At 41.0% G+C, this 21,313-nt stretch overlaps 1 protein-coding gene across 4 annotated transcripts in view; it reads right to left on the bottom strand.

Annotated features, from left to right (window-relative positions):
- EFHC2 (EF-hand domain containing 2) overlaps nt 1–21,313 on the bottom strand; it is a 98,663-nt gene that overhangs the window by 76,114 nt on the left and 1,236 nt on the right. Inside the window, exons 1-3 of one of the 4 annotated variants that reach the window (XM_019525379.1) lie at nt 16,440–16,554; nt 14,461–14,649; nt 3,980–4,130 (exon numbers count right to left, since the gene is read on the bottom strand). In XM_019525379.1, the coding sequence (XP_019380924.1) occupies nt 3,980–4,130; nt 14,461–14,649; nt 16,440–16,448 (349 nt within the window). In that variant the 5' untranslated portion in view covers nt 16,449–16,554. Of the gene's footprint in view, nt 1–3,979; nt 4,131–14,460; nt 14,650–16,439; nt 16,555–21,313 lie in introns of those variants that run through there. The other 3 variants (XM_019525377.1, XM_019525378.1, XM_019525381.1) reach the window with 3 other exon arrangements.

Genomic DNA, 21,313 nt, shown 5'->3' on the forward strand with positions numbered 1-21,313 from the left:
AAAAAAAAAAAAAAAAAAGCAGAATGGCCCATGCAGGGGTAGCGTATGCCACTTAAAGCCAGAGCCTAGCCAGCCAGAGCCATGCTCTGGCTGCCTGCCAGACTCTGTGCAGCAGGATTGCTGCTGCTGCTGCTGCTGCTGCTGCTGCTGCTGCTGCCCCAGCCCCAGCCCCAGCCCCAGCCCCAGGAGGCCCCCAGGACTGCAGGTAAGGCTGCTGGGACCAGCCCAGTGCTGGCCCCAGCCTTCTCTACCTAACCCAGGGTAATCTGCTATGTGCCAGAGGGCACGTAGCACAGTCTGGGGACACAAGGTGTGCTGCTACTAGTTGTCCCTGGGGAATCAAATGTCCACACTCGTGTGGAAGCAGCCTGTGTATGCAATATCGCACCTTCATTAGTGAGATGTATTATGTTAGAAGTTGTATTAACTAGTGGCCTCAAATACTAATAATTAGTGCCTTGGATAGACAGGAACAGTTCAGATTTCCAACATGTTAACTGCCATTATCAGTGTTTGGGTCTCCTGTAGAATTAACCACAGCTAGCTCCCACCCATTTAAATACAACTGTCCTTGAACTCAGAAAGAGTTCACACATGATTGTTTACACACAATCATTTATAATTATCATGCCAGTTAAAATATATTAGTTTTCCAACACAATTAATTTTCCCACTGTAGATAAGGCCTCAGAATCAGAGAGTGGGCTTTCATTTAGCTTTTCATGGACCTTGTTACAGATCACAATACACATACCATGTTTGGCCTGGGTAGACAAGATTTTCTTTACTAAGGGAAAGTGTGTTGTTGAGATAATGTCAACAGTACTGTTTGGTTTTTTTAGATACTACTAAGCCTGATCCTCAAGTTGATTATGAACTTTATATTTTTGAATTTGGGCTTTAATAATACTTGTTCAGCTTAAATTCAGTTTAAGAACTTTTTAATTTTTTTAATCATCATTCTTTCTGGAAAAGAACATTTTCCCATCAATAAATTTGCCAAAAGAACTCATGACAAGAGGTTTCATACATCATCTGAGACAGATGTCACTTCATAGCATCCAAAAAACTCTTCCATTCTGATGCCTTTTTACTTTCCATTTTTGGTCAGCGGGCGCATCTACACACGATGCTTAATGTACATTAAACTAATTCTACTGTGCATTAGCATGGTTGGCAAAAACTCTGCTGATATGCTAGTGTGCAGCAGACTTAATCTAATACACATTAATGTCACATAAAGCATTAATCTACACTAATGCACAGTAGTGCTGATTACAGCACATTAAGTTTAGTACCTGTTATTACAGGTGCCAAACTTAATATGCCGTAGTTATGGCACGTTAATGAACGTGTAGATGCGCCCAGTAGGGCCAACTCTCTCCATTGTTATGGTCTTGTTTGAGGGAACTGGACTGCACCTTCTCTTCAGACTGTGGGGCTGGCCCTCATTTCTACTAAGTGCTGGCTTCAAACACCAAAATACATTTTTCTTCTCCCATAATTGATTCCCCATGATCATGCTGAAGCCCAGAAGACAGGTAGTTAATATTATTATTAATAGAACTCCCTTGCCTGTATTTTTTGGTTTTTCTGCCTGAGTAAGTACAGTCTTATGGGAGATCTTTTAAATGGCAAAAAAACAAAGAAGGAACCCTTAGGGATAGACTATGATCTTATCAAATAAGGCTCACGGAACAAAGTAGGGAATACGCTGTGTCGAATGTAGTCTTTGCTTCCACCTACTTCACAGTTGAAGGAAGCAAGGCTGGCACTTTTCAACAAAGCAGCACTGGGGAAATGCAAGGTGGGAAATTAGTGAGGTCCTGATTCTGCTCACTCCTGGCCCAAAAAAGGAGAGATGGAGCCCAGCATGCACTGCACAAAAAGGGGGCTCCTTATACCTAATGACTCACCTGTATGAGCATGCAGCAAGGATCATGAGCTGACCCTCAATAAATACAGAAGAATCTTGATTTTCTAAAGGTTTTGAGGGGCATCTTAATTTTCAGATAATAAATGATTTAGCTGAGCCCAGGGAGATGTCTGCAGATTTACTTGTCTGACTGCACTTTGCTCTTCAAACCAACCGGCCTTGGGACGCTAGCCAGCAGGCAGCTCCATTCTCCTTTTCAGCTGGCTGACCTTGGGGAAGCCAGCCAGCTGCTTAACTGTGCTCTGGACTGTTCACTGGAAGCTACAGTCAACCCACTGGGATATAAAAGACTTTTTGCTAACAGAGTGTCAGCTACCCAGGGTTCAGTTAACTGGGGATTACAAAGCACATACTAGAACCACCACATCTTGCCTCAACCTGCACGCGGAGGGTTTCTATTATACTGTGCTATAAGAAACACTCGGACTGGAGAAACGTAGGTGGAGTTTGTTATGCGTTTCCAAGATTATTGTCCTCTCCTTCACCCTGTGTCCCCATTTCTGTACTTAGTTCCTGTGTGTTTTGATTATTTCAACATTTTTGCTTTTAGTCCAGGTTTCTCTGAAGTCAGTTCAAGTTAGTCTTTCAATTCCAGTGATTTACATTTTTGCATTTAATTTCTTTGTTTAGATAACACTGCTTCCAAATTTTTTTTGTTCTACTCTGGGACTCGCATGCTCGAATTTTAGCAATGTATTTTCCAAAATTAAATCTGGTTTACAATATTTGTTCCTTTACAGCAGCCTCATTTACATTTTTTTTTTCAAATTGACTTCCATGTGCTGCAGTCAGTTTCATAGAAATTGTCTAAAGTCTCAGCATCCACTTCTGGAGAAAGTGTACCTTCATCACTCTTTGGGGTTTTGATCATTGATAAATATTGGTTTTCTACTGTTCTCTCTTTTGTGACCTAATTCATTTAACTTTTGTAATCACATTATATGAGTTAAAAGGGTTTCTTTTTCTATTCCACCTTCCTTACAGTCTGAACTCTGCACAAGACTTCATACCAGGTTCTTTTCCCAAGGAAGCCAACTACAACCACTGCTGAGAGCACAGCAAGTAACTTTCAAGCTTCCATTATTTCACTGTACCCACAGGATAACCCACTCATGAAAGAGCAGAGAGAGACTGTTGAACACCTAAAATTCTTCACCACAGAAACCAAAAAATGGTTGCACCTGAACGTCTAAGACAGTGGTCAGCAACATCTTTAGGATGCAGGCCAAAGTAACACAGGGGCCACTTAACACCAGGAGAGGCAGTGTGTGAAATGCTGGGTTAAGAGAAAAGGATTCCTGGGTTTTAATCCTTTCCCTAACCCTCATTAAATGTATTTTTACAGATTATTAATAATTATATTAATATTCTTAATTATTACCTACTGCTACGGGGAATCTAGTGATTAAGCAGCAAATGTTTAATCCCACCACTATGTGAGAAAGGATACTTAGCTAGATGGCTCATCTTCTGTTTGCATGTTGATGTAAAACGTACCGGAAGAACCACAAAATCCTCCAGAGGTTGGAAAGGCACAGTCATCCCTAGACTACCTGCTTACTTGGACTATTATCGTTTGCATAGCTTTTTTAAAATGCTGGCAAGTGCCCACAAATATCCAGAAGCAGCAGCTGCACTCCAGTTCTGATCTTGGACAGGCGTTACATTTCTAGAAATTGCCAGTGTACAAGTGTTCGTTTAGTTTCTCACAGAGGAAACATGCCCCATCTCTGAGAAAGATCTTTCACTTTGACTCTTGGCAGATCTACCCTGTGTGAGTTTCTCTCGCTAGACTGAATGCCTGTACACATCCACTTGATTCCTCTGTGATCAGAAGGAGTCAAGCAGTAGGCTCTCCTGAGCCTTCCCAAGACCCGGGGACCCTGTGATTGGAAGGAGTTGAGCTGTCACTGTTCTTGAAGCCTTCCTCAGACCAAACAGGCATATGCAGCCACTTTACATTTCCTTTTAGATGAACAAAGACTACAATGAGGAAAGGCTTTAGGACTACAAAACAAAGGTAGGACTACTATAAATAGGTACCTTGTGGTATTCCACTATTTTTCACTTGAGGTTCAATCACTTGAATTGTATCGTCTTCAAGGTAGAAGTATATTTTACAATGTCTTATTCTATACAGCTCCTGATTTTTGTCAGGCACTTCCTCCTCAAAATAGGCATCAAAAGACAATACCTATTAAAACAATAAAGAAAGAAATAAAAAGGAGTATAATTGTCACCCAAAGTGTTTGCAAAATATGTCAATAATAGAAAGCTGTATAGATTAAAATTTGAAAAATGAATGGATATCAGAAGGCAGATTTATTTCACAGAAATATATGAACAGGAATCCACATTAAATCACATGAAGTCAGCATTCTTTGGTTGGCATTTTTATCTCCACACCATCTGAGTAGAGAAGAAAAGATAAAATAAATAAGTAAATCAAATGCAGAGCTATAAGCAGACTATTTGGAAAAATCTTCCGAATAAACTGCTTTGGATGGTAGAAAGAGCTGCCTGGGTTCTGAAGCAAATTTTAGAGTTCTATTAAAACAACTGATGAAAGGTAGTGTTTTGTGACATGAGTGCACTTTACCTTTGGGGTGAGAGGTGAGGTGCAAGCTGATTTATGGACAGCACCGAAGACTGTCACAGACAAATGTCATATCTTTCAGGTGCCATTTAGAATAGTACAAAATGATTGTGACAAAACTTACCTTGTTTTGTATTTCAATATGCATGCAAACCACGCAGGAGGATAAAACTGTCGGTCCTCTTCAAGCAGAAACAAAGGAACCTCCCCTCTTGCTCTTTTGCAGCCCTGATAATCCTAGAAAAACCTCTGTAGGTGCAGGGCTCGGTTGTTCACTGTAACACCATTCACCTTAGAAGACCCTGAGTTCTGCTCTTCACTACTGGCTTGTGATTTGTGCACATGAATATAAGAACTACAATTGTACAGCATTTACTGTTTTTATTCATAAAGGAAATTTTATGAATTTTTTATAATAGTATGAAGAGTAAGTTAGGTGATATAGAGATAGGCAAAAAGTCACTAAGGAAACTTGCACAGGGTCTTTCCCATCACATCTTTCTCAAACAATTGCAAAGAATGCCTTACTTTCATTGGTGATATAAATAAAATGGGCAACTAAAAATAAAACTAGCTCTCTATTCGTTTGTGCTGTGCATGTCCTCATAGATGCCTGACAGTGGTGAGCTTAGAAATCTTTGAACTATCTATTTAAATTGCCAAGGTCTTGACATGACATGCAGGCCTGTGGCTGAACACTTTAACCTCCACGAGTTCCCATCACTGACCTGAAGGTAGCTGTTCTCAGACAGCAAACTTTTAAAACTGATTTGAACAGGGAATTGTGTAACAAGAAACCATCCACAGACCTGATTCTGTTAAATATGGTTTAAATAGGAACTATGGATTCTTATCCAGTTATCTGGATTAATTTTTGTGATTCAATTCCTATGGGTTTACTGCTTGTCTGCTTGTTTCTCCCAGCACTGCCCCCATCCCCACTCTCCCCCACTTCCCTTGCCCTTTGTATTCTACTTTTTCTCTCCTTATATTCTGCTTTCTGCATGTCCTTTCACAGCATTTGATAAAGTGAGCTTTAGCTCATGAAAACTTGTGATACACACAGGTGCGCGTCTACACGAGATGCTTTACTGTGAGTAGAGCTAATTACTGCACAGTAAGCATCTGTGTCTACAAGTCCAGACACTTACTGTGCAGTAATTGGCTCTAATCACGACACGGGGATACTATCAAAAGACAATACCTACCTGAGAGCAGGGAACCATGTGCCCGTCCCCATCAGGAGACAGCTGTCTTCTGACCCGGTGCTCCCTGCCAGCCCCAGGCTAGAACCTAGGGGGAGCTTGGAGCTCCCCATGGCTGCTGCAGGGGCCAGTACAGGGCCAGTGAAGGCCGAAGCAGAATGCTGACATGAGCAGCAAATCTGCTCCCAAAACCCTACACATGTAGATGCTTGCCCAGGAGTGTTTACTCATGAGTAGTTTACTCATGAGTAAACTGCTCCTAGATCAAATGCAAATATACACATGTATGTACACACACATACACCCTTTGGTTAAGTCTATAAGGTACAAACCTACCCTGACTTCTATAATATTTACCAGCCAATATTCTCCATTTGTTTAACATTTCCTTCTGAGAATCTCAGAGTACTCTCACATGTACTAACTATTTTTAACACGCATTTGTAATCATCTACGTTTTCTATATTTGGGGAAATTCAGACAGAGAAGAGCTAAGTTATTTGTCCAAGGTTATATAGGCAGTTCTGTAGCATCTCTCAGCTCCCAGTCTGGCTCCTCAACTAGCTATTCTTCCACCTCCCAGGAGAATTCAAGTACAGTAGAACAGAATCTCCTTTTTTTACAGAAAGAGAATTCAAAATTTACTCAGTATGAATAAATCCTGATCAGGACCTGATCAGTTTTCAGCACTTAAAGAACATTACATGGCAAGTACATTCTGACTTCCAAAACCCCAATATAAATCAAAGCTTTTAGATAATTTGTTTTGTTAATTTATAATCATGCTAACACTTAACTTTAAATCCAATGCCATTAGGAGTTAAACAAAGAAGAACCTAGATATTATTCAACTCACAAAGAAATAGTAAAAAAAAATACAAGGCCAGAGTTTTCAAACTTGAAGACTTGCCTGCCTAACACTAGACACTTACAGAGTTCCCAAAACTTATAGATTTCAGTGCTAAAATGTTTGGCAGTATAGAATTTAGAGGGAGTTATCCATATTAACCTGAATTCAGGCAGAAAGCAGGGTAGATGTACACATTATAAACTAACTAAATCATAGATATAGAGAATAAGCTTTCACAACCAGAGGGCTTATTTCATCAGATCCTGTGAAGAGACTGATAGAGGTAAAGTTGCTAAACTGACAACAGTGATTAGAATAAAAAGGTCAGGGAAGAGGGGATGAAAAAGGGGGCAATGTTGAGAGAGGCAAAGCGAGTAGGAGAGACAAAAGAACAGTAAACCCATTGAGGGACTAGGGCTTACAAAAAAACTAACCCAAGTAATGGGCTAAGAATGTGTGGTCTTGGTTTAGACTATACTTAACACAATCAAGTCTGTGGATTATTTCTTATTCCACAATTTCCTATTCAAGTTCATAGATTCATAGATATTAGGGTTGGAAGGGACATCAATAGATCATCAGGTCCGACCCCCTGCCCGAGCAGGAAAGAGCACTGGGGTCAGATGACCCCAGCCAGGTGCTTACCCAGTTTCCTCTTAAAGACCTCCCAGGTAGGTATACTGGGGGAGATGAGAAAGCAGTTGTGGAGAAGGTAGACTTCAAGGTCAGCCATAAATACAATGGCATATAGAGAGCCCATACATGTGCCCATGGCAGTGCCATTCATTTGTAAGTACTGTATAGGGAATCCCCAAATCTGAAATAGTTCTGTGTAAAAACAAAATGGTACAGTACTATGGAAACATAAGTCATATCCTCATTGGAGATAATGTTCTTTATGGTTTGTAATCTGTCCTCATGGGGAGGGGGGGTTGGTGTAGAGAGATGTGACACACATGGTAGCTAATATGGTGTTAGCTGAAGCTTTTCAATGGAAGCTAGTTTCTTTAGGAAATTTATAGTATTTTTCAAACAGCTGGCAGCTCCCATAGCATGTGGAAATAGGATTGAGTCAACGTAGCCAAAAACTCACTCCATGATGGTGCCAATGCCAGAAACAATGGAATGTCTTGGATTGCCAGATTTGTGGATCTTCGTAATAAATAATAGTTGCTTGGCCAGGAGTCTTGGAAGGTGGAAGCATTAATCCTCTCCTATGTTTCCAGACAGATTCTTTAAGAATTTGCCTACTTCCTTCCCATATGTATACTGTTTTTCCATACCAGTGGCATCCCCTTCATCAATCTGTTGTATGATGATATTAGTGTTGTTTTTAAGGCTGAGTATGGCTCTCTAGTCTGCAAAACTGAGGTTGTAATGTGAGGTTTGCTGTTTTCTGACAATCTATGAATGGCTGCAATCTACAGAGGCAGAAGCAGTTTATGTGCATGTCCAGAGTAGGGCTGTAGCCCTCAGAGTCTAGGAGCTCTCCTTCTTGTGCTGTATATGGTTCAGATGTCTGTACTGGGTTGATCACTGTCTGGCACCTTACTGTGGAAATATTCCCTTAGTCTTAGGTTGCAGAAAATGCTTTGAGGCCACCATACAGCTGTAACATATATTGAGTTGTGTAGTGCGACAGAAAGAAAGACCATGGGATAGTACAAACACTTAAGCTGGGCTGAAGGTGGCAGTGAACTCAACAGAAACAACCCTACTTTAATCCTTATCAGCAAGCTGACTCAACAATCAACTCCTTCAGATGACCTTGCTTAAGAGTTAATAAAACTGGGTGTGTTATAGTTCAGTGAACAAATGTGTACAGAATGCATTTGGATAAAGATGAAAGATGCAGCTCCAATATAACAGTGAGGGTTTATTATAGGCCACCAAATCAGGACAAAGAGATAGATGAGGCACTCTTCAAGGAGGTGACAAATCTATCTAAAAGCTATGGGATGGTACCAATGGAAGATTTCAGTTTTCCAGACATCTGCTTAAAGAACAATACAGTCAAACATAAAACGTTAACTTGTGTAGAGGACAACTTTCTGTTCCAGAAGGCTGAGGCTACATCTAGGGGATCATCTATCTTGAATCTTGTCCTGCCCAACAGAGTGGTGGAGGAGGTAAAGGTGATGGGCAACTTGGGAAGAAGCGATCACAATATGATAGAATTCCAGACCCTGAGAAAGGGAAAGCACAAAGTTAGCAAAACTAGTATGGTAGGTTTCAAAAAAGCAGATATCACCCAGCTCAAGAAGTTAATAGGCCTAGTGCCCTGGGAAGACAGACTGAAGGATAAAGGTATCCAGGAGGGATGGGAGCTTCCAGAGGAAGCTCAACAAGAAACTGTTCTAACACAATGGAAGCACCATGGCAAGAGATCAATGCAGCTGCACAAGGAGCTTCTGGGATGCCTCAAATGCAAAAGAAAAGCAGACAGACAATAGAAAAATGGGCAGATCACCAAGAAAGCTCACCAGAAAATAGCAAAAACATACAGGGACAAAATCAGGAAGGCAAAGATAAAAAAAGAATGAGCTACACCTGGCAACAGAGGTTAAAGCCAAGAAGAGGTACTATAAGTATGTTGGCCAGAAAAGAAAGACCAAGGAAGCCGTGGGTCCAGCTGCCAGGGGCAACTTTTGACAGAAGGCAGAACTACTCAATAAGCAGACAAGGTTCTTTGCATGAATCTGATATCTTTTATTAGACCAACTTAAATAGTTGGAAAACAATTATTAAGCAAGCTTTCGGGTTCAAAAACCCTTCACCAGGCTGAGGAAGTTTCAGCAGTTGGTGTGTGCTCTTCCTGGATGGAATGAATAGTAAAGCAGCCAGAGGCTGGGCTGGGCTGCATGCAAGACAGGCAGTCAGTGCAGATGTAGATTGAGGAGTCAATGGGTGAGAGACAGGCTGGGGCTGGGGGGAGGTACTTTGCCTCAGTCTTCACTAAAAATTATTTAGCTGCAGCCAGCCACCTAAGAAGGATTAAGAGAACAAGCTGAGGTATGACATAACAAAAGAGACAGTCAAAGAGCTTGGGAAAGAACTTTCCTCTCTTGCTGCAGAGAGTAGGATCCAGACCAATGGCTTGATGTTGCAGCAAAGTAGTTTTAGATTGGATATCAGGAATAATGTCTTCAGTGTTAGAACAGTGAGGCAATGGAATAGACTGCATAGGGAAGTTGTGGACTCCCCATCACTGGAATTGTTCAAGAAGAGGTTGGGCACCCATAGGTTGGGAAAGATCTAGGCATAGCTATGCCCATGTTCTACTGTGAATATTTCCTAGGGCTGTGCAAAGCTTTGGTCCCTGATTCGATTCGGCGGAGATTCCGCCCAATTCGGTGGCCGAATCTCCAAATCCAAATTGAATCAGAGGACCCTTTAATCTCTCCAAATCAATTCAGGACCCTCCAAATCGATTCGGAGAGATTTGGACAAATTCGGTGATTCAGACATAGACACAGCTTTACATGTTTTTTCTACACACCTTTAGGTAGCAGGGGCTCTGAATGCTGCGGTGCTGGGACAGATGCAGCATCCCACAGAAGCCTGGGGGGGGGGAATCCCCAGCATGCTCAGCAGCAGACCCAGAACCGGACTAGAAGCACTTCTGGGTCCACCAGGGAGTGTGCTGAGGGGCCCACCCACACCCCCAGCTTGGTGACTGGTGCCTCCTGGGTCTGGAGGGGGGCACCCAGGGTCCCTCGTGGCCAATCGCTGGGCCAGTAGGGTACAGGGGGGCCCCCAGTACGCTGCCCAGCAGACCCGGAAATGGACCGGAAGTACTTCTTCCAGAAGTACTTCTTTCAGCCGAGCACACTGAAGAGCCCTCCTGTGGGACGCTCTATTCACACCAGCACCACAGCAATCATGAGCTGCACTACTACCTGAAGGTATGTAGAAAAAACTTTTAAAGCTGTGCCTGTGTCTGAATCACTGATTCACTGAGTCAGCACCAGATCATTAGATTTGGATTTGGCTGAATCGCATAGTCCTTAGCTTTTCCCTTGCAGCTCTCTGAGACAGTTTGGGTGCCAGTCAGCCCATCTCCTGCAACCACCTAGCTCAGGAACTCCTTTCCCTGCACCCTGCAGAGCCAGACTGCCCTCCTAGCTCCCACACCTTGGTTTATGCTGGGGCTGGTTGTTGTAGCCATTGACCCCTGCAGGCTACAAAAGTCTGGCTCCCCCTTTGATTGTAGCTAACAGGGTAGGGATTACAGATTTATGATCCTGCCTCAGACAGGGGATTGAACTAGATGGCCTACGGAGGTCCCTTTCAGCCCTGCTTCTCACTCCTTGGTCTACTGCAGTCACAAGCAGTCTTAGTCTCTATGCCTATTTCCCTATCTGAGGAAATTAATGTCTACAATCACTTTAAAATTTCTTCATGTACATGCTAATTAAGTGTACTATACAATTATTTCTTATTTTAATTTTGACAATTTATGCCAGCAAAGACAACTGGGGGAAATGACTACGCAGTTGGCTTGTCTGAAACTGGCCTCTCAGAACATAGATAGTTATTTGCTACAGTATTTCACGGATATGAGGAGTATTAATGTCCCAATCCTGCACAGGAATCCATGCAGCCAGATTCTCTCACCCCAAAGAGACCAGTACTTTCAACTGGATGGAGTTCTGTGATAGAGTCCATCTATATCTACGCAAGATCAGATCCTAAATAATTCATTTTACTGAGCACAAGCATACATTTTTGGTTTGCCTTGTTAAAAGAACTGGACCATTTAAGCTTTGCTTTGTTCTACAGGCTTAATTCCTCTTACATTTGTGAATATGCTCATTGCAAGACTGAAATATAGCCAATTGCTAAATCATAAATTTTGATCACATAAAATTATTCAGAAATGTTTTGGAAGAAAAAAGGAGATGATCTCTGTCATCTTTTAATTTAAAGCAAGTTAATTTTAGGAAAAATCAAAACCAATTATTCTTGAGAATATAAAAAGTGTAGGATGATAAATCAAGCAACTCATTTCTTTTATGCAATATTCAAAGTTTTAAAATATGTTGGTATTCAATCTATCAAAATGACAGATACAATAGCTAGGTAAAATGGTTTAAAACACAATAGCTATAAAATGAATCACATATCTGCTGCTGCAGTGTAAAACTCATACTCAATACCCCCTTATGTTGTTATACCTACTAAATAGGATGCAATTGCAGAATACATAATGTACTGTGCTTGTCGAATGTGTTTTACAAGTAACAGAAACAGAAATATATAATTAGTAATACAAGAACTGAAGTAAAGATCATAAAGACATACAACAAGATTTTTAACTTAACAAGGGGTGAACCCCAGATAGAAATCCAAGCCTTTTGAGGCCAATCCAAAGCTCCTGAACTTTTGGGGTTTGTTTCCACTCTTGGTAAAAATATAAAAGCTGCCTTATGGATAGCATATTCAGGTGTGAAAATGTGCCCTTAGATGAAACTGACAGAAGATATATAAAAAACCCAACAGTGAAAACGAACAGAAAACAAGTTATTTGAGGCACTATGGAATAAGTATTTGATTTGGTTTATCTGACAGCACAGTTAAATGGAGAAATAATGAAACATTTTCAAGTACAGGATGTCTCATTTGTGAATTCTTAACTATTTAAGAGATTAAATTTTAGCGTGCTTCCATGCTACAAAACAGTAAAAACCCATTTCTTCTTTTCTAAATTGATTACATGAAGCACAACACATTCCCTACTTCCAAAGTTAACTCTATTATGGCAGAATAAAAAACCACTCTAACAAGGAGAAATGGGTAAGAAAGCAAAATTAAATGAAAAATTAAAATATTCAACTCATGTTTAATGTCTATTTTGCTGTCACAAACTTGAAAAATGTCACAGTGTAAACTCTTTATATTGGATACATTGCGATATGTGGTTTATAACCTTATTGTGTAAGACTGGAACACAGCCCTACAAAAATTTACATGTGTGTAGTTCCAGTACAGCCAATTGGCCTACCAACAGCTGTAAAGTTAAACACACAGATAAGTGTTTGCAAGAATAAGGCACCAACAAATCTTTATGCATATTAGATAACATTATTATGTGAGGAAAACTACTTCCTTCAAAAGGATTGTGAATTTTGTGCATATTTGCAGGATCACACCATACATGAATTTATCACTGATATTAGCTAACCATAAGGTAACTCAACTTTCATCACACTATGTTACTTACATGACTTTTTTATTATTAAGCAGAAATTAGGATGTAGATATTTTCCCAAAATATTTAAATACCACAGTCATTGTCCAGAAATATTGCAGGGCAACATTCATTTTAAATAGTAAAAACTTAAAATACTACAAAATGAAATGGTTGGGGGTTTTTTCCCCTTTCCAGGTTGATGGCTTTCCGCTTAGATATAAAATATCTGTAAGTGGAACTTACTATGATTTTAGATATCTGAAGTGATGGGAAAACATGGAAAAACTTGAGAGAGTCCAGAAAAGAGCCATCCATATGATCAGATTTGCAAGGCAGACCATACGAGGAGACGCTGAGGGGCTTGGGCCTCTTCAACCTAAAAAAGACAAGGCTAAGAGGGGACTTGGTAGCAGCTTACATTAAGGGCTCAGTGAACAACTGTTCACCAGGGCATCCTTAGGGAAAACCAGGAGTAATGGTCCCAAACTCCCGGAAGACCGCTTCAGGCTCAACTCTAGGAAAAACTTCTTCATAGTCAGGGTGTCTAAACCATGGAATAAACTCCCCCCAGAGGTGGTGCAATTAAGCACCTACCCTGGATATCTTCAAGAAGAGACTGGATGGTCACCTGGCTGGGATCACCTGACCCCAGTTGTGTCTCCTGCCTAGTGCAGGGGGCTGGACCCAATGATCTTGCGAGGTCCCTTCCAGTCCCTTACAACCTATGAATCTATGGCAAAGAGCAACACAACTCAAACCACCAGTCGTCATTATTACCAATTTTTTCACATACAATATGCACATTTTTCCCTACAAATCATCTGCTGGAAACTGAAGTGTGCACTATATGTAAGAAATATGGTAAAACTAGTTTCTGGCACCTAAAGGGAAAAGGTAAAATAAAATCTGCAAATGAGTCACAGGAAATAGAACAATGAACAGGCATGGCTCCTGATACTCATGTACTTACTACAAGGAAAGACACTTTATTTCATTTGCTCTTCCAAAGATCAAGGTCCATATCTTACTCCAGGGTATGCTGTATGTTCCTTGCCTTTCCAATGTCCTTGTGACAAGGTGTTTAGCAGAATTCACAGATTTGTTGGAATCTGACAGGCTGCACTGTGAGCACTTCTGTTATAGCCTCAAACTTGCAACCTCTGAGCTGTCAACCATGCACCATAGCACCTGTGCTGCCCCAGCCTATACTGTAGCTGAGTAAAACATGGTATTTGATAACTTACCAGTGTGAAAGATATCACTACTTTCATAAAAATGAAAATAAGAACAGCTTAAATGCTTGTTTTACACGGGGATTGATCCATCCAGGCCCTTCCACCCACATAGTGTCCTAGTAAAGTCAACTGGACTTTGCAATGGTATTCAGGTCTAAGATGGGTAGATTCCTTTGTAGGCTCAGACCCTATGGCCCAGGACTGTCATAATTTCTTGTTCCCCCGAAATTTCAGTTTTGAAACATGTATGACATGATAAATATACATCAGCATTGATCAACCTACTAACAAGTGTTATTTATTTCTATATACAAAACATGTTCACTTTATTTGAGAGGTCTTTTTAAACAAAAGAATCATAACAGCTATTTGACTGGCTGGTTTTCAGTACCCCTTTGTAGTACAAAGTATCCCACTTTTGAAAAAAAGATAATTTACTACGTACCTGTTTATCAAATGCTACCCATGAAGGAGCATCACTTCCTACACCTCTGGGAAACACGCTGTATTTAGGTTTCAGCTTCTGTCCAAGCAGAGGTTCTCCTCCTATTCCAGGTTTATCTTCTCCCAAAAGCATAGAAACATTATTGCAATAACCCCAGTGCTGAGATTTGTGGAACTTTTCTTTCCCTAGCTATAAACAATTTCAAAGAAAGAAAACAGAAGAAGAAGGGCTCATTTGGAGATTTTTATTTAAATCCATCCAGGAAGTCTTTATCCAGTAAAAAGGCAGTAACCATTACTAAATGGTCAAAGACATATGAATAATTTACACACTTAAAATTAACACAGAGATTCTAAAAATATAACCAGAAGGATGACAGTCAAATGTATTATTCTGATTGGTCACTTTGCTTAAAGATAAGGATACACAGCTCATGAAAGCACCCCTAATAATATATTCTGACTGAGAAGCACGCAGCTAGTGGCTTCTCCCATAATGATCAGGAGACGTGTCAGGTCAGGGGTTGTCACCACAAAAAAACCACAAACAGGAAAAGGTAGAAGGAAACAAACTACTTTGGATAAGCCCTCAAAGGTATAGAGAAACACCACAGTAATGCTACAGGAAGGTCCACTGCCCTGTTGATATCAATGGCCTTACATACTTTTGCAACCCAACACATCACTATACACAAATCAAACTGCTGAAATCCAGGAGGGTTGGGCATAGAGGCAATGGAGGAAAATTTCATTTGCAAGGAAAAAGTGCACTTGGATTGGAACAAGAGAAAGTTTTTCTTTGATATTAAGGCACTGCAGGGTGGGCTGGCGCCCTGGAACAGGCGCAACCCTCCAGGAAGAAACCCAGACCATCAACTCTCACAAACCTCTCACGGGTAACAGGATTTTGGCTCTAATGGAAGGCAGGAAGGCCATTTCCTAATGCAACAACTGTGGTGAACACCTGGCCCAGCACTTCCCTAACAGGCTGAGAAGTGGAGGCAGGGCCAGACAGAACAAGCAAGGGAAATCAGCTTCTCCCTTGCAGCTGCCCTCACGTGAAGCTGAAGCAAGTCTCTTCTCCTTACAGACCTGAAAGAAGCAAAGGACATAGTTGAGCCCTTTCCCACTGCGGGGAAGGAGGTGGGAGAGAGGATGTCAAACTCCAGATGGGAAAGGCTAGAAACCCTCTATTAAGGAGAATGGCTTAAAGGAGATGCATCAGGGAGAGATGGAAGAGTCACAACCAACCCCTTTTCTATATGTATCAGTTCAAAAGGGGTATAAATATAATCAAGCTTGCTTTATAAAGGGAAATGTCCAGGTAGAAATGGCTGATTTATATGAAAGGCTCTGGAGAACAGCAGCACTTTGGGCACACCAAATAACTGATTTCCTTTCAGTTATTGAAGAAATCCTGAGGACAAAAGGGCAACTGCTAAAAGCATGCACAATAAGTGAAGGAGCAGTTTCTCCCAGGAAAAGAAAACAGCTCACAGAGCTGTACCATGCACATTTATTTCAGGATGCACCATCCAAGAAGATCACCCTGTTTTTCTGTTTACTGTGCTGGTTTATTGTTTTCTTTTTCTTCTTTGTTTTTGTTTTTTTGAAGGAGCTTTTTTTTTTTAAGTTACTATGTGTTAAGTTTAAATGATCAACATTGCTCAGGCAGGACATTTTCCAGAAACGTGACTTGGAAATCTCCCATCCAAAACAGTGAGCCATGGGGAGTTACCGGTATCACAACTCTTGGGTCATCAAGTGTCTTTCACGGTCTCTTACATTTTATGTAGAGCCACTTTAAGCTCCACATCTATCAGAAGTTCCCAAATTATAATACCTCTGTGTAAAATAATCTTTTCTAAAAACACATACGGAAAGTTCTTCAGATTTAAAAAAAGCAGAAAGAAAGAGTAATTACAACCAAATAACCCAAAAGATAGACACTGCATTTGAGACATGCTAGCTAATGCATACCTTCCACATCCAGTCACATCACAGCATCAGCAATGCTAAGTGAGCTCTGAAGAAAGCAGGTGAGGATGCACGGACAGCAAAGGAGGTAGTTGCATGTCCGCAGTAGCATCACTAAGGTACGAGGTGGCTGTGGCTGCACCCCCAGGTGTCAACGTAGCATGAGGGCACGGGGGAGTGGAAAAGTGACATGTGTCACCACAGCTACATGATCATGCTGGCAGCACAGAGGCAGCCAGAAAACGCCACTATCCCCATGCTTCACCACTGCCCTGGGCATTCATCTTCCTTGTTATGCCGCTGCAGCTGGGCTGATGGAAGCTAAGAGTGTGATAGCTAAACTGAGCAGGCCAGAGATCTGCAAAATGGTCTCTGCCTGGATGGCAGCCCATTAAGTATGCAATAAAGGCTTAGTAGACAGTGTGCTCACCACAGTGACTCATGCAAAGGGTGTGACTTTTTGCTCTTTATAGCTTAATGAACTCTTATCACTTGCAGCACCCCAGTTCATCCCCTCGGCATCAGGCTCCTCAGTGTTCTGGTGCACAGCTGTCACAGCAAACTTGTGAGAAAGCTGCTCGAGTGGTGCATCCCAGTGAAACGTGAAAATTTCTGGAGCATTTACACTGAAGTGATGAGTAGTCTCACTGGTGCTATACTGTCACAGGGGTCAAGTATGCAGTTACTCAAAAGATTGTAATAGCCTCGTCAGCAAGTCTTGCAAAGCCACTGGTGATAATCTAATACTCTTATCTCCTGTTCTCCATCTCTATCAGTACGTGCAATATGGAGTTCTAGCATTTACCCAAACCCTGGATCTAGCCATATTTCTATATCATCCCCAACTACTCACATAATTTAACACCTTTACACAAATATAAAAATGAATACAGAGGGGATAGCCAACCTGTGGCACGCAGGAAAGCAGCAGAGCTGCCAATAAGGCAGAGAGCAGAAAGCAGAGCAGCAGGTCAGGAAGAGAGCACAGGGCAATGAGTAGAAAGCAGATCAGCACATCAGGCAGGGAACAGGGCAGGAAGCAGAAAGCAGAGTGGTGGATCAAGCAGGGAAGGGAACTGGAGTGGCACTGGGGGAGGATACAAGGTATGCCTGCCAAAAAGGTATACAGATATTGAACGCTGTGGTGAGACTTAGCCTGACCTTTGGGTTCTTCTTGAATGAGTTGGAAATAGAGGGGTGAACAAAGCCAAAATAGCTACAGTGTCTATTGGTAGTTTCTTACATCCAGTCAGCACTTTGGTCCCTAACAAAGAAGTCCAGTTTAAGCTGCCCATTGTTGACACATGTATCAACTGAACTGTCCTGAAAAGACCCAACATGTAGGGGTGTGAAGGAACTCTTAAGGAGAAACACTGATATACACGTTCCAATGACACTGACTAAAGAAGTACAGGATGCATTAGATAATAAGTGTGGTGGTAACAATAACGTTACCACAGTCAAAGGTAACTACACTGAGCTCTTAGAATTAGTCAGAGATACATATATAGAGCTAGTGGCTCAGAAGGCTTGACTACTTTGTTCTGAAATCTGTAGTCTCATTTTTTGATCCTCTGAAAATTTCTGGGAAGAATTGTTGGTTTTTTTTAAAAAGGGCCAGCTACAAATCAGCCATCTCCATTCCCCGTCCACCCCATTAATTAAAAAGACTGCATTTCCCACTGTAATCATCTCTGTTAGCTATACAATGGCATAAGAGAAACTGTTGTGAGGTTTGTCATTAAAGAATTGATGGGAATAGTAACAGACACCCATGCTGCTACCTCCCATTTAGATTTATTTTTCCTTCCTTTTTGCCATTGGCTAGGGTGGAAAAGACAAAAGAAGAGAAAATATGAGTGACGCTACTGCTACTTTTTCTAGTCAAAGTAAAAGGGTGGTGCTAAAAGCAGAAGAGAAGGATGACAAAGAGCACTAGTGTCAGGCATGCCCCCAGTACTGCTTTCCTTCCCCACTCCAGACTCAGAACAGACAAGCTGTTTCTTTACCTAACTAGGACAAACCTATTGTGCACTCAGTGGAAGCATCCATTACCACAATGATTCAACAGATGGATCATGGTTGTCAGAATTCATGAGTTTCCTCTCCTAGCAAATAACAGCTCTAACAGTAAATGTATGCACTCAGTTCCTCATTGCTGTTCTTCAGTTCATCATAATACTAACAGTACTAGTGACCTTTGAGGCCTGCTGCTCTTGAAGCAGGACTGACTCGTCCTGTAGGTAACAACTGTCCTAGCTCTTTCATTTCTCAATGGTCAGATGAAGAACATTACCTGCAAGATATATATTTTATTCCATTTTCCCCCAAATAAATATTAAAGAGAAAAAAAGAAATGAAACGAAACAAAACAAAAGAGAAGGGAGGTTTGTACTTTTTCCTTTTGCACACGGTGGATGCATCTACGCGATACGCTAACTGTGCAGTAGTGTAATAATACAGCACAGTAGTATGTCACAGTACAAACAGTGCTAATACACTACTGCACAGTATTATTAGACTACTGCACAGCAGCATCACTAAAAAGGCATGTGCCAGCACTACTACACAGTAACACCGGTTCTTGCTCATTAATTTAGTACTTGATTATACAAGTACTAAATTTAATGTGCAGTAACTACTGCACATTAATGAATATGTAGACGTGCCCAGGGAGTGTGTCATGCTCTGGATGCCTCCTGATCCATTTCTGCCTGCTGCAATCCTCCTCCTTTCTGCAGCGAATAAAACATTCACACTGGCACTGCTTTTGCTATGCCCACCCCTGTCATCCACGATCTTCACCCAGTGAAAAAATGACATCCAAGTATAACCTGTACAAGACAAACTACTTGGAGTATTTAATAGGTATCCATCAGCGTGGTATATAATCCTTGAGGTTAATTTACTGAGATGCCCCAGTCAACTGGATTTTTGTCCCTATTAAACAGAATTGCCAATTACAAAAATAGGCCATTTCAGTAGTAATATTGCTTTCTGGGAAGCTGCCAGGTTGGAAGGAGGCACTGTTTACAGTAGGACACAGACAAAACCTGCTGCCTACATGGTGCCAGCAATAGAGGCAGCTGTGAGATGTCTATCTTAGCAGACTATTGTGTACAGCTGATATGAAAATAAGAAGCAAGAAGTGATGAAGCCTGTCTCATGGCTAAGGAGACACTGAGCACTGTTGGCAGATTTTAAAAAAGTACAGAACCCAAACTATAATAAGATGCAAAGCCCTAAGCACCAGAAAATCATTTTGCAGGCCCCAACAATCACAGTCACGATTGCCATTAGGCTAGAGTCACTGCCAATAATTGTCACAAAAGTTCAACTAGACCCACTGGGAGAAATCCCAGTTAAACAAATTTCCTGATTACGCATGTATAGATTAGGGAAAATAGACTTTTCAGCTTCTCCTTCTGCCATTCCTATTGACCTTCACATTGGCTTAGCAAGTGAAATAACAGTACCACCGGCAAAAGTGATGGTAGCAGTACTAATGACAATACACAGAGCAACAAGAAGAGGAATAGTATAATAAGCAGCAGTAATTATAAACCAGGGGCTGATAGGAGCAGCAAAGACCAGACCAGTTGTTCCTGTCCTGGAAGTACTATTGCTGTTACTGGTTTTATCCACAGGCTGGTGGTAGGGCTTGTAGTAGCAATAAATGTCATTTGTTTCCATCCTACGGTATAAAAGCAATGCCTGCATTCAAACATGCAAAACATCTGCTGCTTCTGCTGCTGCTCTGCATCTACCATTCTCATGGTGAAGATGGAGAAAGTTATGGCAGCTGTGGTAGGCATAGTCCAAATAGTTCTAGCATCTGTTTGTTTGAATATGGCCTCTTTGGACTTTAATTTGTGAAGCTATATGGATAAAAATTAAGCCCAACGGCCAATAGCAGAAGCAGGAGGTAGAACTGCCTCTCTACAAATACCGAACATTCAAACTAACTATACTGTAGGAAGCATAACAATAGAAGATGAACTAAAGCTCTGAATAATAGCCTAATCTGGTTTCACTGTTATAACTGTGACTTGCTTTTTATATTGTTAGTTGTCAGAACTATATACATTCACAACACAGACTGCAGAAAGAAGCCTACTTATATACGTGTATTTTAACACATCCACCATGTGTATGCATCCCCTATCTAGACCTCTAGTCTGTAAAGTTAATACCATGTCAGATTTGTGACTATGTAAACTTCACAATTGTCAAAAATTCTATTCAGAATTTAAGGGGCAACTCTATGCATTCCGCTCAAAAAACAAAAACAGGACATTATCTGTCAGAAATGAGGTTGAGCTGTGCTTCTTCCATGCATGGCCCATCACTAAGGTACCTGAGGAATCACATACACGCCAGCCAGTTCTTTACAAAATATTCTAAACTAGATGCAGCAAGACAAGTGAAACAACTCTGATTTTACAATTTGTTGTAAAAATACTGTCTTATAGATTTACAAATTGTCACAAGTACTTATGGCACTACACCTACACTACAAACTGGTGGATTATTATCCCTAACTTGTTTAACTCTGAAACATTCTCTGTTTACAGTGTATTTGTCTTCCTTTTCTTCTTTCTTATATAAATAACAAGAGTTGAAGCTGCTAAGTTCCTCAGTTCTTGCTTGTGTGCCAAGCATTTCCTTCTCCAACTTAAAAACAAAAGTAATTTTTCAGGGCTTATAGAACAATATATGACAGAAGGCACAGCAGAGTGACACCTTATAGGCTACCTAATCATAGACTAAAATAAACTGAAATAGTCAAGTCTATAATGTGCCACTCTGCCTTGCCTTCCCACTGACTTCAGACTGAAATAGCTAACTACCACTCACAGTATATGGGTTTTATATAT

The sequence above is a fragment of the Gavialis gangeticus genome, unplaced genomic scaffold, assembly GCF_001723915.1.
Source record: "Gavialis gangeticus isolate Ggan-Ray unplaced genomic scaffold, GavGan_comp1, whole genome shotgun sequence".
NCBI lineage: Eukaryota > Metazoa > Chordata > Crocodylia > Gavialidae > Gavialis > Gavialis gangeticus.